Below are 15,475 nucleotides of genomic sequence, written 5' to 3' on the forward strand. Positions count from 1 at the left end.
CCAGAAAAATGACAGCAATGTCGCAACCCCTGAATGTTCAGAAATTGCTGAATCCCATGTCTAGGCGGAGTGCACAAATTGGGCATCCGGAAAGGAGGCAAAGAATTGGGTAACAAAAAATTAATGGAGAGATGAATTCACTGGAAGTGGCATGACCCACTGAGATCATCAAGCTCTGAGGACACCACAAACTAGACACAACAGTGCCAGATATAATAGTGGCCAACCCCATGTGTTGACCTTACAGAAAATTGGAGGAAGGGAATCATGTCTCCTTCGTGAAAAGATTCCAGAGTTTCTAAAGTTAAATCAAACTAAATACTGGGGCTTTGAACATCAACCCTCAGGTAACAGAGAGAAGCAGCAAAGCATGATGCTAATCTGAAGATCGCTTCTCCTATAAGTTTTTGTAGGGCCAGCATTACCACTAGTCAGAATGGAGCAAATAAATGATGAAATCATAAAAGGACAGCAAATTGTTATTTATTAATGCTTTCACATTGTATTTTATTCTCAGGGAGAAGATGTATGGGATCTTCTTTCTTGGGTGTTAGCTATCTGCATCTCCTTAAAGCAGCAATGTATTTTCTCCATTGTGGCTTTGTTGTTGTAAAATGAATGATGACACAGTGTAATACGTCATGTGTGGTTGTTCATCTGAGGTTGTATTTACCTAATTTTCAGACCTGCTAAGGACCAGATGATTTTTATTATGTCCTGATATGTAAAACCACAGAACTCAAGGAGGGTGTACTTTCTCTTTCACGTGACTGTATTTGGTTTAAGGATTTGTAGACAGTTACCCTATGAGTACCCTGCATGCTCTGAAGCACCTATTCACCTTTAAATCCACAGCCCTGCACAGTCTTATTGCTAACCCATATTGGATATGTTGCTTATTAGCCCTGCTGTTTCCTGAACTGTTCAAGGAAAATTGTGCTAAAAAGATGCTGAATTAAGTGCTAAGGCAGGATTTGGTGGAAACTGACCATTCAGGGCTTGCTCTCAGAGGAATTAAGAGTCAACTGCTTCTGAAGAAAATCTTAGATTATGAATTGGATCTTAGATTATATGGACTGGATGGAAATATGAACATGTGAAAAACATGGGGGAGATGTCAGTAATACAGAAAAATATTTTTTTTCCCAGGATATTCCTTTCTATTTTGTCTCCCCCCATTGCCTTCTGGCCTAAGATACACATTTTGAGGCTAAAATGCAAGAGGAAGAGCCACATGTCACCTTATGAAAGCTGAAGAGAGGAAGGATAAAAGTCTTATAAACAAGCTGGGAAGCTCAAAAACCCAAAACATTTCACCTTTTTTTGCTTATGAGAACACTGTTTCCTAGACTTTTTTTTTTTAAAGATGGGCTATTATGTTACCTTATAGCCAGTTTTCCAGTAGAAGTCTCTAATGGCTCTCACCATGACCAATCCTATTGGAAAAGTAGCATTAACAGCTTCTTTTCCTGTAGATGTTTTAATAAAATCAGAACCTTGGAAAGAAAAGGAGGAGAAAACTTTATGTAATCAAAATGTATTATCAGAACTCCTAGTTTTAAGGTTCATTTTCAACATTATTTATGTCGACTCTGGGCGGTTTACAACAATCAACTAAAACAACAATCATAAAATATACAGTATAAAGTTACAATAATAAATAATATAAATAAGAGTAAAGATATAAAGTCCAAGTGGTGAAAGAATCTAAAAACAGTCCAAGTGTGGGAGGAGTGGTCTATAGCAGCCATCCCCATGTAGATCTATTCCCCTCTCCACCCCAAGCGAGGCGGCAGAACCAGGTCTTCAGACTCCTCCAAAAGGCCAGGAGCGATGGGGCCAATCTCACCTCCCAGGGCAGCATGTTCCACAGGGACATTAACTCCCTCCCCTTTAAAAGGCAGAACACAATGAGATTTAAAACAAAAGTTGTGGAAGAAAATTGCTCCAGTTCAGAATTCCAGCCAATATTCCTTCTTTACTCCATTCCACACTGAGTTTTCATTTCTTTTCCAAAAGTCAGCATTTCATGCCCAATGAACATACTTAGTTGGGGCTTTTTCGCCTCTTCTGCCCCCAGTATAAGCTTTTTAATTAAAAAAAATATTTTGGGTGGCAGTTCTACAAATTTGTATGTTGCATTATGCTCACTGAAACAATCTTCTTGTGTCTTTAGGCAACATTAGGAGCCACTATTAGTTCTAAGCTTGGTCTTAACTCAGAGCTTAAAGGCTAAAGATACCTAATAAAGACTGTATCTATACAGTACTAATCGCAGCAATGCAGAACTAACTTGAGAGACACCCTGGGAATTCTTGCCTCAAATATGCAAAACACAGGTCATCAAACCCTGACACAAAATTAAATGTGTTGAGAAGTAATAAAAAATAACACTGACTTCTTCAAATGTCCCTCCTCAAGTCTTAGTGTTTTCCCTCTGGTTCAATGAATCTCACAATCTTTTCAAAGACTTTGGGATAATCACAGAACTCGGAATCTAGATGGTTTTATTTAACATTAAAAAAAAATGAATGACAGGACACCAAGTATGGAAAAGCACCTTGAGATTACATGTATTCTCCAAGCTTGGTTAGAAACACTAGGGAACTTTTGCTTTCAAAGTGGGGATGTTTAAATTAAGGCCATGTGTTATCTGTCCTCCTGCCACATCAGTTCCATCATTCACATTCCATTCTCACCAAGTAAAGAATCTTTACTTAAAACACTTTTGAACAACAAATGCAAGGAAGTTTTATTGCCTTCAGTCTCTGCTTCCAGGAGATAGAGTAAAAGGTCCTCTGACTGAACCTGGACACAACTTTGCTGTACTGTCATCTGTCATACTTTTGGAAATTATCCAGCCATACACCAACAGCTTTCCTAAGAATACTAGTTTACCAGATTAGACCAGATTACTCCACATCCCAATATTTTCTAAACTGGTAAGATCTTTCATATCACTGACATCTGAAATACTTATTTAAAATGGTTATGCCAGAGATTTTTGGGTATACAAAACATGTCCTCCACCACTTAACTATGGTAGTTGCCCTTTTCTTAAAATTGATGACACAAGAATGTTTCCTCTTTAGAAAAAAAAAGCAAACTTCTTTGCACCAACTCTTAAATTCTCCCTCCCCTCATTTTTTTAAAAAAAATTGCAGAGTTTAAGCCCTTTTGTTTAAGTCTTCCACCCTTATCTCCCCCTTCCTCCTATCAGACTAAGGTAAGTCAAAGCTTTTATAAGGCTGGTAATTAGAAATCTCAATGGTATGGTTTCATTAAAAACTTTCATTAAACAACATCTGCCCTTGTATAGGGTCTCATAATCAATTTGGTCAAACAGAAGGACTTCTAATCGGCTGTTGATAAAAATAGAAGATGAAATTTTAATTCTAATAGATTAACCACAAACTCAAGATAGTCTTCAAAATCCATCTCGCTGTATTCTCCAGTGGATTTAACGACTATTCAGCAACTCATTACTAAATAGAACAAGATGAACATTTTCCAGTTCATTAAAGAAATGTACTATGTATTTTTGCATTGTCCTCATGATTCGTTACAGGGAGTCTTAATTACAAGATAATGGATAATGGTTATTAAATGCAGGCTCCAGTAATGAAGCTCTATTCATTTGTGAGCCTCGGAGACTGCAAAGAGGGGAAAATAAAATTACTAGCTTCAAAAGATTAACGGATCAAATTATTATTCAATTTTGAAAATCTCATTCAGACTTTGCAGAAACAAGAAAGGATTTTTTTTAAAAAAAAAAATAGCAGTATTAGGACTATAGTGAAACACTTATTTTTAAAAATAAAATAATATCTTAAGGCTATTAGGATAATCGGCTTCAGATGTGATTATCAAAATACAGCCAATTTAGCAGCATCTTCTAACAATGAAAACAATGCACTGTTTTATTTTATGAACAAATTCTATTTATGATTCAAGTGAGAGTTTGCTAGCAGGATACCGTAAAGAACTCAGAAGATGGATGCTGGCATGGAGCTTTACAATATAAAGGTATTATTAACATTTTATATTTCTCTGATGAAAACAGGAAGAGAGAGAGGAGAGAAAAGGAAGCTTTGCTGTTAAAATGGAGGCTCTTAAGCATATTTCATATTAGCTTTATAAATAAGGTGTTTCTGGCTGTATAATTTACCTGTCAGTGTTTTTTTTTCCTTTCTTTTTCTCAGATTGGTAAGAAAAAAAGAACAAAGTTTAGGCAAAGAAGAAAGGCTCAAAGTTTGATCTCACTGTGAGAAGCAGCTGTGATTAGCAGCAACAGAAATTCTATGTATCAAGAGCAAAAGTCAAGATTGAGAACAACATCCAATGAAACGCAACCTGTTTTGGGCTTCAGAACCAATCAGGGACGATTCAAGGTCAAGGCACATAGTAAGGAGGTATTCCTAGAAAAAAACCCCTATTTTGCGTCATCGAAAGGAGGAAAAAAGAAGCCAGATTTATTTAAAATGTGCATATATTAACATATTTATACAGAAGTATGTTTGAAAATAAACTCCATAATTGAATCAGAAATACAATGCGCTTCGTCATACCGAAAAGACTGGGTGGTTAACCTTCTTGCTATGCCAAAATGTTATTTGTTTTAATTTAGTGTGTTACATGAACCTAACCACTGTTTCAAACCAGGGTTTATGGCTTAGCATGTTGTACAAATCCAGCCAGCTGTGATTCACTCAATAAACAATGGTTAAATAAATCACAGCTCAGCAACCTGGCCTCTGCAAGCAGATTGTGTCTGCTTTCCAGGTGCTAGACATCCTTGGGCAAATTTATGGTCCTTGCTTTCTTTTTTAATGGATCTTTACCTTTATTGTGAACTTGGACCATCAATCCTCCAGGTAGAGAACACTTTCAGATGGAAGACTATTCCCTAAAAAAAGGGAACACCTAGGAATGTGATTAAGAAGTCTCAATAATTAGTCTAGAAAAAGTTGCAGGCTCTTCCTAGTTTATGTTATGAATGTGCAAATGAGAAAATTCCCGAACCCATCAAAGATGGTCTATTGTATAAAAGACTACACTCCAACTCTCCTGTTCAACATTCTAATTTCAATGAACAGGGACTTTTTTTTATCCTGACAAGCATTCCAATACCATTTTTCCAGGCTTACTGCAAGTTGCAAGATAGAAACTCATTGCAGAAGAGTTGTGCTACTCTATGTCATGCACTGCCTACCGCCGAGTAACACACAGACACTGGTTCAGATGAAGCAGGCTCTGGTTTATTCATAGCGTAGTTACAGTAGTAGAAAAAAGCTGAGAGTGACAGGAGCGCGCCGGTGCGGGGTTTAAATACCCCGCGCCGGTCAGCACCCCCTCACTCGAGGTTACGTCACCCCCCCTTTGTCCCACATGCTGTCTTGCCGGTAGGTGAGGGGTTGCGAGGCCCCGCTGGCGCTCCGGGATCGCCCATCATCGGTTTCCCTATTCATCCGGTGATTGCTGTCAGCTGGGCGATCTCCGTTGCGCTAGCGCTAACAGCTTGGGTGTGCCTCGCGATCCGCTTAGCCATTGTATCTTCTCCTTTCGTCTTTGTAAGTTGATGGCTGCTTATCTTGAGCCCCTTCCCCTGTTTCCTCGTTATTGTCATGTGTGCCATTGCGCTGATGTCTTCAGCTCAACGGCACTCATGACACTCATGCATGAAGCCAGCTTGAGTTGATGCCTTATTCAGCCAACTCTTGAGTTCAGTGGCCGTGCTTTGGGGCTTCAGATAGCTACCCAAAGGCTTCCTTAAACTGACCCTGTTGTTGTAATCTAGCCTAGATATAACTGAAGTCAGAATTTGATCAAGGGCATTCTGTTTCAAATGTCCATGTGAAGTCAAGTCAAGGGGCCATTTTTAAGTTGCATGGTTTTGAAAAATTTGGGTTTACGAGTGTATCAGAACTAATGAATTCTACTACATACAGTGAGAATATAACAAAATATATTCTGGAAAAGCTCCCAGGACATTTGATGGGAAAGGTCGGGAGCAATAAACGCACATTATTTGCTGCTTCTGATACTGTACCACAACCAAAGCAGAGCAGAGCTGCTTTTGGAAGCCATTTTGGACCAGAAGTCACAACAGAAAAGAAAAATCCTAATAGTCCCATTAAGAAATGTCTATTAAGAAAATGCATACGAGCGTATGCTCCATGTGACCACTCCCTTTCGCTGCCAGCATAATAAGGAAAACAAAAACAAAAAAGCATTTCTGGAACTTGCAAATGGTAACCATTTATGTGATTAAAACTGGAGCAAAGCATTTAGCTGGCTATAGACAAGAACAATATTAGAGAGCCATTATTAAGCAGTAAAGAATAATAAACAGCATAGCAATCATGGCGTAATCACAATCTTTATGTCTCAGTGTGCTATAAACACCGGGGGGATGTCATTATCTCCCAATAACCTCAGACTGCTTATCGTTGCTTTACTCTTAATAAAGAATAAAGGCCCGGTCTGCAATTTAAAATAAGGCCGAGTGACCTGCCGGATGCATCACCTTGGCATCTCTTCCAATTTCTCTAAGGAAAATCCAAGCTCGGCGGCCCAGCGCTAACCAAAAGCCACATCACCTCTCCACTCTCAGGTGAACACAGGGCTGCAACCCATCTTCATCTTGCCAGACTACAAGAAGGAAAGGCCTCATTCACCATCCACCACTGTGGAAGCAAGCAGCATGCAGTTCAAATAAAACAAAAGGTAAGAATGGCTTCCAAAGTGGGGGCAACATTCTTGGGCTGTTCCAAATTTGAACGTTTTTTTAGGTACGGAAGAGATGGCAAGTCTTGTTTCCTATGATGAGCTCTGGGTCAGGATATCTATGCGTTCCCCAGATGGGTTCTGCCTGTCCAATCCATGAGAACAGAAAAGCTTGCTGAGGTTCTGTCAGCCTCAACAGGTGGACCAGACAGGAAACATGACCAGATAAACTAATTCTACTTTATCATAAAGCTACATTAACAGAACCTTGCAAGTCTGAAATTATATTCTCCCGCCATCACCTTTACAGCCCAAGAACTTAGGGAGGGTCCCTTCTGAGCCTCTTGCCCCGCCCACTATGCAGTTGTGGGCTATGCTGTCTCTTATCTGACTGTTCCCTTGCCAGCATCTCTTCGCCCCGTCTCCCAAGGTCATTCCCACATACCATTACAGGTTCCCACCTGTCAAGGACTATGACAGGTGGGGGCATGAAGTTGGACATTGGCATACTGGAGACTATACTTCAAAACAGCCCAGGGCAAGAACTAAATCTGATTTAAGTTATCTTAATTCAACACCTCTTGAAGGACTCTGTGCCTCTCCCAGTCCTAGAACCGGTTCCATTCCAGTTTGTCAATACAAGAGCTATTATACATCTTTAAAAACTGATGGCTGGTTTTTTTCCCTCCACTCATCTTTTTTTCTCCCCTTTTAGGTGTCATGCTTTTTAAGTTGTTGGTATGGGGAGCCTTTTTACTGATTTTCATGAAAACCATTCTGGGCACTCTTCTCGCTGTAGAAAGAGGCAGACATCTTTTAAATCAAACTCACTAGAAACCACCACTGTTATCATTACAAATACCCTCTACGCATCATTGTTGTAACGATTGCCTAAACCCAAATACTCAGTCTCACAAGCTCGGGCTTAAAGATAACTGATTTATTAAAGGAATAGTATGCAAATACAGAGAAAGCTGAGAATGAGCAAAAGCGCGCCAAATACAAACTTAAAAGCCTTGCTTGTGAGCAGGTCCCGCCCCGTCGCCCGTCAGGACGCTCCCCCTCCCAGGTGCTGGAAGCCGTTAGACGCGCCTGGGAAAGTAACCTTGAACAGGAGCGCAAACCCAAACATGCATTCCAAGCCCTCAAAACAAGGGAGGGCGAAAGAATGGAAAAACCCCGGGTGAAGGAACACGGAACAGAGAATGACATGTGAAACGTTACAATGTTAACCAGACATTAGAATGAGAACATGACATATTGCCCCCCCAAAAGAAATTAGGGAGCCGGTTTGTCAGGATAGGCAGAGTGAAATTGGGCTACGAGACGAGGAGAATGCACGTCTGGAGCAGCAACCCATTCAGGATGAGGGAAATGTTTCCAGCGGACGAGGTATTGTAGAGTGGAGCGCTGGCGTCTGGAATCGAGGATAGATGCCACCTCGAAGTGTTGCTGGTTGTCAATCATGAGGGGAGGTGGAGGAGTGGGTTGTGGATGCCAACGGTCCGACGACAGGCAGGGTTTGAGTAAGCTACAATGGAAAACAGGATGTAAACGTTTAAGGTTGTGAGGTAAATCAAGTTTAAACGTAACAGGGTTGAGCTGAGCAACAATTGAAAAAGGACCGACAAATTTAGGACCAAGTTTTTTAGAGGGTTGTGGGGACTTGATAAACTTAGTTGATAAGTAGACTTTATCTCCGACCGCAAAAGATGGTTCTGGGGAACGCTTTGCATCGGCATGGCGTTTATAGGTAGCCTGGGCATGGTGGAGAGCGAGTAGAATATTAGACCATGAGTCTTTGAGAGAGTCTGCCCAGCCAGCGAGGGTGGCTGGGAGCGGTTGAGGATGAGGAAGTTCAGGAATCGGAACAAATTCACGTCCAAAAACTGTTTTAAAGGGAACTTGACCAGTGGTTTGATGAATGGAATTGTTGTAAGCGACCTCAGCAAATGGGAGTAGATCGACCCAGTTGTCTTGCTGGTAGTTAACAAAAGCTCTGAGGTATTGTTCCAATGTAGAATTAACCGCCTCTGTAGATCCGTCTGTTTCCGGATGCCAGGCGGTAGAAAGCGATTGTTTCGTACCCAAAAGTTTCAAAAATGCCCGCCAAAATTGTGACGTAAATTGTGTGCCTCTGTCACTCACCAAACGGGCGGGGATACCGTGGAGGCGGTACACGTGGATGAGGAAGAGGCGTGCCAGCTGTTGTGCGGTGGGGATAGAAGCGCATGGGATAAAGTGGGCTTGTTTGGAGAAAAAGTCTTTGACGACCCAAATGACAGTTTTGCGTTGACTAGGGGGTAGATCAACGATAAAATCCATGGAGATATCCTGCCAAGGGACAGATGGAGTGGCCACGGGTTGAAGGAGACCTTGGGGCTTGCCCGGTTTGCGCTTTATCGCCGCACATACAGGGCACGCAGTGACATATTCCTTCAAGTCTTTGAGTAAAGTTGGCCACCAGAATTGGCGGCGAACGAGGTGCAAAGTTTTCACGTAGCCGAAATGTCCAGCTAGCTTGTCATCGTGGCAGCGCTGGAGTATGGTTTTTCGCATTGCTTCGGGTACATAGAGACGATCGTTGCGCCAGGCAAGATCATCGGTGAAAGTTAACATGTGTCTATTGGCTTGCAACCAAGTATCTGTTTTAAGGTGGGAGAGCAACTGTTGTTGCAAATCGGAGGGAATTGACAAGGGAGGCGGGCGGCTGAAAGGCGGAGCGGCTGGAGGCGGAGTTGATTGCGCTGGGGTCTGGCTGCGAGTCACTGCTGCCAAACCTAATTGTTTGTCGGTCCAGACGGTGCCTTGGACCGTTGGCCCTGGGCCAGCATCTTGGGGTCTGCGCGAGAGTGCATCAGCTAAGAAATTTTTCTTGCCTGGTATAAATTTAAGGGTGAAGTTAAAGCGGCTGAAAAACTCAGCCCAGCGCAGCTGTTTGGGACTGAGTTTCCGACTGGTGCTTAAAGCTTCCAGGTTTTTATGGTCAGTCCAGACTTCAAAAGGGTTTGAAGTGCCTTCCAATAGGTGTCGCCATGTCTCTAACGCTGTTTTTACAGCAAAAGCCTCTTTTTCCCAAACATGCCATCTTCTCTCTGTTTCCGTGAATTTGCGAGAGAGGTAGGCACAGGGTTTTAAAGCGCCAGATTGGTCAGATTGTAATAGAATTGCTCCTATGGAAAAATCAGAAGCATCGACTTGTACAACGAAGGGTTTAGAGGGGTTTGGATGCTGTAAAATCGGTTCTGTGGTAAAGATTTGTTTGAGCGCTTCAAACGCTTGCTGACAGGCTGGAGTCCATTTAAGGAGCGCGCCTGGGTTCTTTGAACGTCGCGTATCCCCCTGTCCTTTAGTTTTTAACAGTTCAGTAAGGGGGAGGGCGATTTCCGCAAAATTTTGGGCGAATGCCCGATAGAAATTAGAGAATCCAAGGAAACTCTGTAATTGTCTCCTGGTACGGGGAGGTTCCCATGCCACGATGGCTTCTACTTTTGCAGGGTCCATTTCAATGCCCTGAGCTGAAATCCGGTACCCTAGGTAATCAATTTGCGACTGATGAAAGGCACATTTTGACAGTTTTGCGTACAGCTGTGCTTTTTTCAATTTAGCCAGTACCTGACGCACCAGGTGGATATGTTCTGACATGGTTTCAGTATAAATCAATACATCATCCAAATATACCAGTACCCCCTTAAATAGGTGGTCATGCAAGACCTCATTGATCAGTTGCATAAAAACCCCAGGTGCCCCAGATAAACCGAATGGTAAGACTTTATATTGGAAAGCCCCAAGAGGACAGTTGAACGCTGTCTTCCACTCATCCCCTTCCCTTATGCGAATGCGAAAGTAGGCTTCTCTCAAATCCAGTTTTGAAAAAATTTTGCCTCTGGCCAGATGTGATAACATATCTTTGATCAGGGGCAAAGGATATTTATTTAATATTGAGACCGCATTGAGCCCGCGGAAATCGGTACAAAGCCTTAATGACCCATCCTTTTTTGGCCTGAATAGGACAGGCGCTCCTACCGGGGAATTTGCCGGCTCAATGAAACCTCTAGCCAGATTTTTGTCAATGAACTCCCTTAGCGTGGTAAGCTCTTTGGGAGACATGGGGTATATTTTTGGGTGAGGCAATTTTACATTTGGTAAAAACTCAATGGCACAGTCCGTTTTTCGGTGGGGTGGCAAGCGATCCGCTTCCTTTTCCCCAAATACTTCAGCAAAATCTTGGTACTGATTGGGTAGCCCCTCAAGAGGTTGAAGCGTTTGCACAGTGGTATACGCTACCCCTCCACCCTCCATGTCCTCCAGTAGGTCCTTTTCGGGTACTTTGTAAAATCCATCTGCAAACGTCACAGTTCTATGCAGCCAGTTGATAAAAGGGTTTTGTTGCACAAACCAAGGCATCCCCAAGATTACCAGAGGACCCCCCACTGGAGCTACCACAAATGGCAGCTTTTCCTGATGGGAGCCCATCTGCAAGGCGACCAGTCCCGTGGAAAGATTGACTGCTTTCCCTCCCGCCATAGTTCCATCCAATTGGGTGAAAATCATGGGTCTTGGCAAAGGGAACGTGGGCAGTTCCAGAGCCGCTACGACATCAGGGTGCATCAGGGAACGGGAGCAACCCGAGTCTAGCATGGCCCACACTTCCACCGTTTTGGTTTTTGAGCTTAGTTTAACTTTAACAGTCAGTGTGGGGAAGTTTCCACTCACCGAATCATGGTTACGCCCGGTTTCTTCCACCTGCCCTAGGGCGCCCTTCAGGGCAGGTGGTAGGCTTTTCCCGCCGGCTGCTCGAATTGCAACTCTTCCTCCTCTTCACCGAAGGGAAGGTCTGGGGGGTCCAGTTCCGCGAGGGCTGCCTTCAGTTTTCGCGGTGGAGCAGGAGCAGGCGTCTTTACCGTGGGTTTCGTCTGTCGTTCCTCTGGACGGCGTCTTGGGCACGAAGTGGCTCGATGTCCTTCTTTCCCACATCTGAGGCACTGACCCTTGGAGAACCGTTGCTCCCTCTCTTCTTCCCAGGTTTTTGGTTTGGGGCGGCTGGCAAGTCCAGATGTGCGCGCTCCTCTAGCGAGACGTGTTTGTCTAAGCTCTTTGGTATGGGCATAGGTTCGTAGGGCATTTTCTGCGCTTCCCGCCAACTGAATCCACCCATATAGCGTTTTAGGATCATCTCTGCCCAGAGCCCATCGAAGGATTTCGGGTTCAAGCCCCTGCTTGAACAATTCGATGATTGTTGGCTCAGACCAGTCTTCCACTTTTCCTGCCAAAGCTTTAAACTCCAACGCATATTTGGCAACTGAGAGGGACCCTTGGTAAAGTTTCCGCAGGTCATTTTTGGCCGTTTCTTGAGCTAGGGGGTCTTCGAAATGCTCTTTAAGTGCCCACAAAAAGTCATCGAAGTCCTCTAACTCAGTTGCCTCAGCTTGGCATAGTTGCACATACCAATCCGCTGCCTTTCCTCTCAGCTTGTTGGCAATGAAATTGACCTTGCCATGTTCAGACCGAAAATTTCGACCCCAATCTTCTATATAGTGCTTGGCATTAGTAATAAAGAAGGAGAGCGTGGTGGGATCCCCATCGAACTTCACTCCAAATGGTGGGAAGGATCTTGCCGGCTCAGCTGGCTGTGGCGGTGCCGCTAATGTCAGCGTGCGCCGAGCCCCCATGGGTGGTCGATCCCTAGGAGGTCTTGCCTCTCGCTCCCCCCCTTGACGGGCTGATCGAGTCTTGCTTCTCCCCCGGGTCAACATGGTACTATGCCTGGGGTACTGTGACGGCTCTTCCTCCCAATCCTCCGGGGTGGGCTCTGCCTCTCCGGGTAGATCCTCTTTGGGTAGATCCTTGAGGATCGTCACTATTAAATCCATTTTATCTTCTAATGCCCTCATACGGGCCGGAGTGACCGGCTCCTCCGAGGGTTGGTTGGTTACCACCACCCTCGGTGACAAGGGGACTTCGTGCTCCCAGGTCAATTGTGGAGACCCCCTCCCCTGTGCTCTTTCCATGACAGTTCTATGTTCACTCCTGAGACTCTCCTGCATGGATATCAGCAGCTCGTCCAATTGGATATCTCGCAACTCCCGACGTGCTGCTCTTTGCGCTCTCGAAGTTAGCACTGGCCGGCTTTTGACCGCCTCCCGCTCTTCTTCGCTTCCCTCACTTGCGCGAAGTTGAGGTTCTGTCATCGCTAGCGTTCCCTCTTATCCAATGATTGGATGGGGCTAGCGGAAAATGGATAAAATGATTCTCAGCTTTATGTAACGATTGCCTAAACCCAAATACTCAGTCTCACAAGCTCGGGCTTAAAGATAACTGATTTATTAAAGGAATAGTATGCAAATACAGAGAAAGCTGAGAATGAGCAAAAGCGCGCCAAATACAAACTTAAAAGCCTTGCTTGTGAGCAGGTCCCGCCCCGTCGCCCGTCAGGACGCTCCCCCTCCCAGGTGCTGAATGCCGTTAGACGCGCCTGGGAAAGTAACCTTGAACAGGAGCGCAAACCCAAACATGCATTCCAAGCCCTCAAAACAAGGGAGGGCAACAGAATGGAAAAACCCCGGGTGAAGGAACACGGAACAGAGAATGACATGTGAAACGTTACAATGTTAACCAGACATTAGAATGAGAACATGACAATTGTAATCTAAAAGATGAATGCAATTAAGGATGAATTGTTGTTGTTGTTATTTGCCTGTTTTGGAACTGGTCTGAAGTATAACAGCCCTTTCTCCAAACCAGTAAATATGGTTTCCAGTGGCCTCCCATCAAAATACCGATGATTTTTTCAACAAAATACACTAATGCTTAGCTTTGACAAAACTGCAGCATCAAATGCTTTCAGCCCCCTCCTCCCAAGTAATATTGTATAAGATACAGATATTTCCAGAAACCTGATTTAACTTTGCTACTTTCCAGTGTCAGCAATAAGTTGTTAACTAATTTTATTAATAAAAACCTATTGTCTACCAAACTTGCAGGAAAGTTGCTGAAATGGAAAAACGAGCTGCTTGAAATGAATTGAGAAAAATATATTACACTGAACAAAGCAAGCAGGAAAATTAGGCTCCTTTATCAGGCTTTGAAAGTGCTATGAATTTTAAACATAACTTTTTAAAAAGGCAGATATAAAAAACACATGCGCACCCACAACCAAGATCATCACACTTCAATGTCAACTTCAGTGTATTTTTCAATAGTTTCCAATAAAAGCATTTGAACTGCAATAAAAGAGCATGCCTTAAAGGAATGCAGAAATATGGTCAGATTTGAACCTTTAAGCTTTAAAGTTTGAATGCCCAAACTGTTCTGTGACCAACTTCAAAGCCTGCACCAAAAAGGCTCAGCTTTTTGCTCAGAATAAACAAATGTATGTCCCTTTAACTTATTTTAATAGAGCTTTCAACACACACGGTCTATTAAAGAATCACATAACTAGAGAGACCAGCTCCAAATAGGTATATTTTTGTAACTGAGAAGTGGGGGGGGGGGGATTAACAGATGTGTGGCTGTGGACTAAGAGGCATATGCTTCCTCTGAGTTCTCATTTTTAGCGTTTAGGTAAAATGGGTTTTATCTCAGAATTATAAACTAGGGTCACCCAAGTTTTTCAGTTTGGTAGCACAACAGACTCAATGAAGGGTGAGGGCTGCTTTGAACATTCCTTTCCTTTCTGTAGAAGTTCATCTTGATAAGACTCTTACTATGACCAGGCAGTATTTGTTTGTTTATGCCTGTATGTTTGTTTCTATCCATCATCTTTTCAAATGCAAGATCCTATGGGATTGTGAAGACACACACACAAAAATACAAAATGAAGTCACGTTCTTGCAAGATCCCAAGATCTTGATCTACACCAAGGAGGAGCAAACATTAGGTGGCCAGAGACCACATGTCTGTCTTCACCACTGTATTCTTTTTGAGGCTTCTAAGGAATACACAGATTGTGGCTGGTTTCCTCCCCAATTTTGGGAACATGAAGAGATTTAAGAAAAATAGCTGTGAAGGCTTAGCAGACCTATTTTTCTTGTTCTTCCACAAAAATAGAAAAAGAAGAAAAGACACACACCCTTACTCTCATGAGTACATTTGGCCACTCAATTTCAGTTGTACAATCTAAGAGGATGAGTATCTGGGCATCTGCAGGGGAGAGGAGGAGACTGTATATACCATGAAGTTACCACACAAATAACACAAGTTACATACTTGCATCAAATTAGTTATTCCTGACATTTCCATGATTTTGACATCATCGTGGTTGCTACTGGTGCCTACTGGTGAATCAATATGGGTATAATTCTGTAATGTGAAGTGCATAAATTTAATTTAAATTTATGTAAGCTCAGAAAAGAAGTTGCATTTAGCATTCACTGCTTCAAAGACAATTAAAATATTTTACAGTGATCTACAGAGTTCCAGAGTGATATGATAGAAAGTACAAGAACATCTTCATTTTACAGACTGAGGTGAGGGGTGGGATTTCAGTTAAAACCAAATGTCTGTTAAATCTGAATTTGTGTAATGTAAACTTTATGTAATTTATGTAAATGTACGCAAATTACATAAAATGTACAAATTTGAGATTTTGTCCATTACATCCATAGACTGCTGAACTGAGGTCTGTAAAACTGAGATTTTACTTAAAATAAAATCAAATACATAAAACCAACAATAATCAAACAGAAGAACGGAAAACAGAAGCCAAGAAACAACATTCAATCCAGTGGCTTTTACAAACTCTCAGTCT

General features: G+C 42.7%; 1 protein-coding gene across 2 annotated transcripts in view; it reads right to left on the reverse strand.

Annotated features, from left to right (window-relative positions):
* Positions 1 to 15,475, reverse strand: part of DERA (deoxyribose-phosphate aldolase) — a 49,353-nt gene that overhangs the window by 5,788 nt on the left and 28,090 nt on the right. For both annotated transcript variants that reach the window (XM_063308191.1, XM_063308192.1), the window contains exon 7: positions 1,384 to 1,496. In XM_063308191.1, the coding sequence (XP_063164261.1) occupies positions 1,384 to 1,496 (113 nt within the window). The remainder of the gene's footprint in view (positions 1 to 1,383; positions 1,497 to 15,475) is intronic.

The sequence above is a fragment of the Candoia aspera genome, chromosome 7, assembly GCF_035149785.1.
Source record: "Candoia aspera isolate rCanAsp1 chromosome 7, rCanAsp1.hap2, whole genome shotgun sequence".
Lineage (NCBI taxonomy): Eukaryota > Metazoa > Chordata > Lepidosauria > Squamata > Boidae > Candoia > Candoia aspera.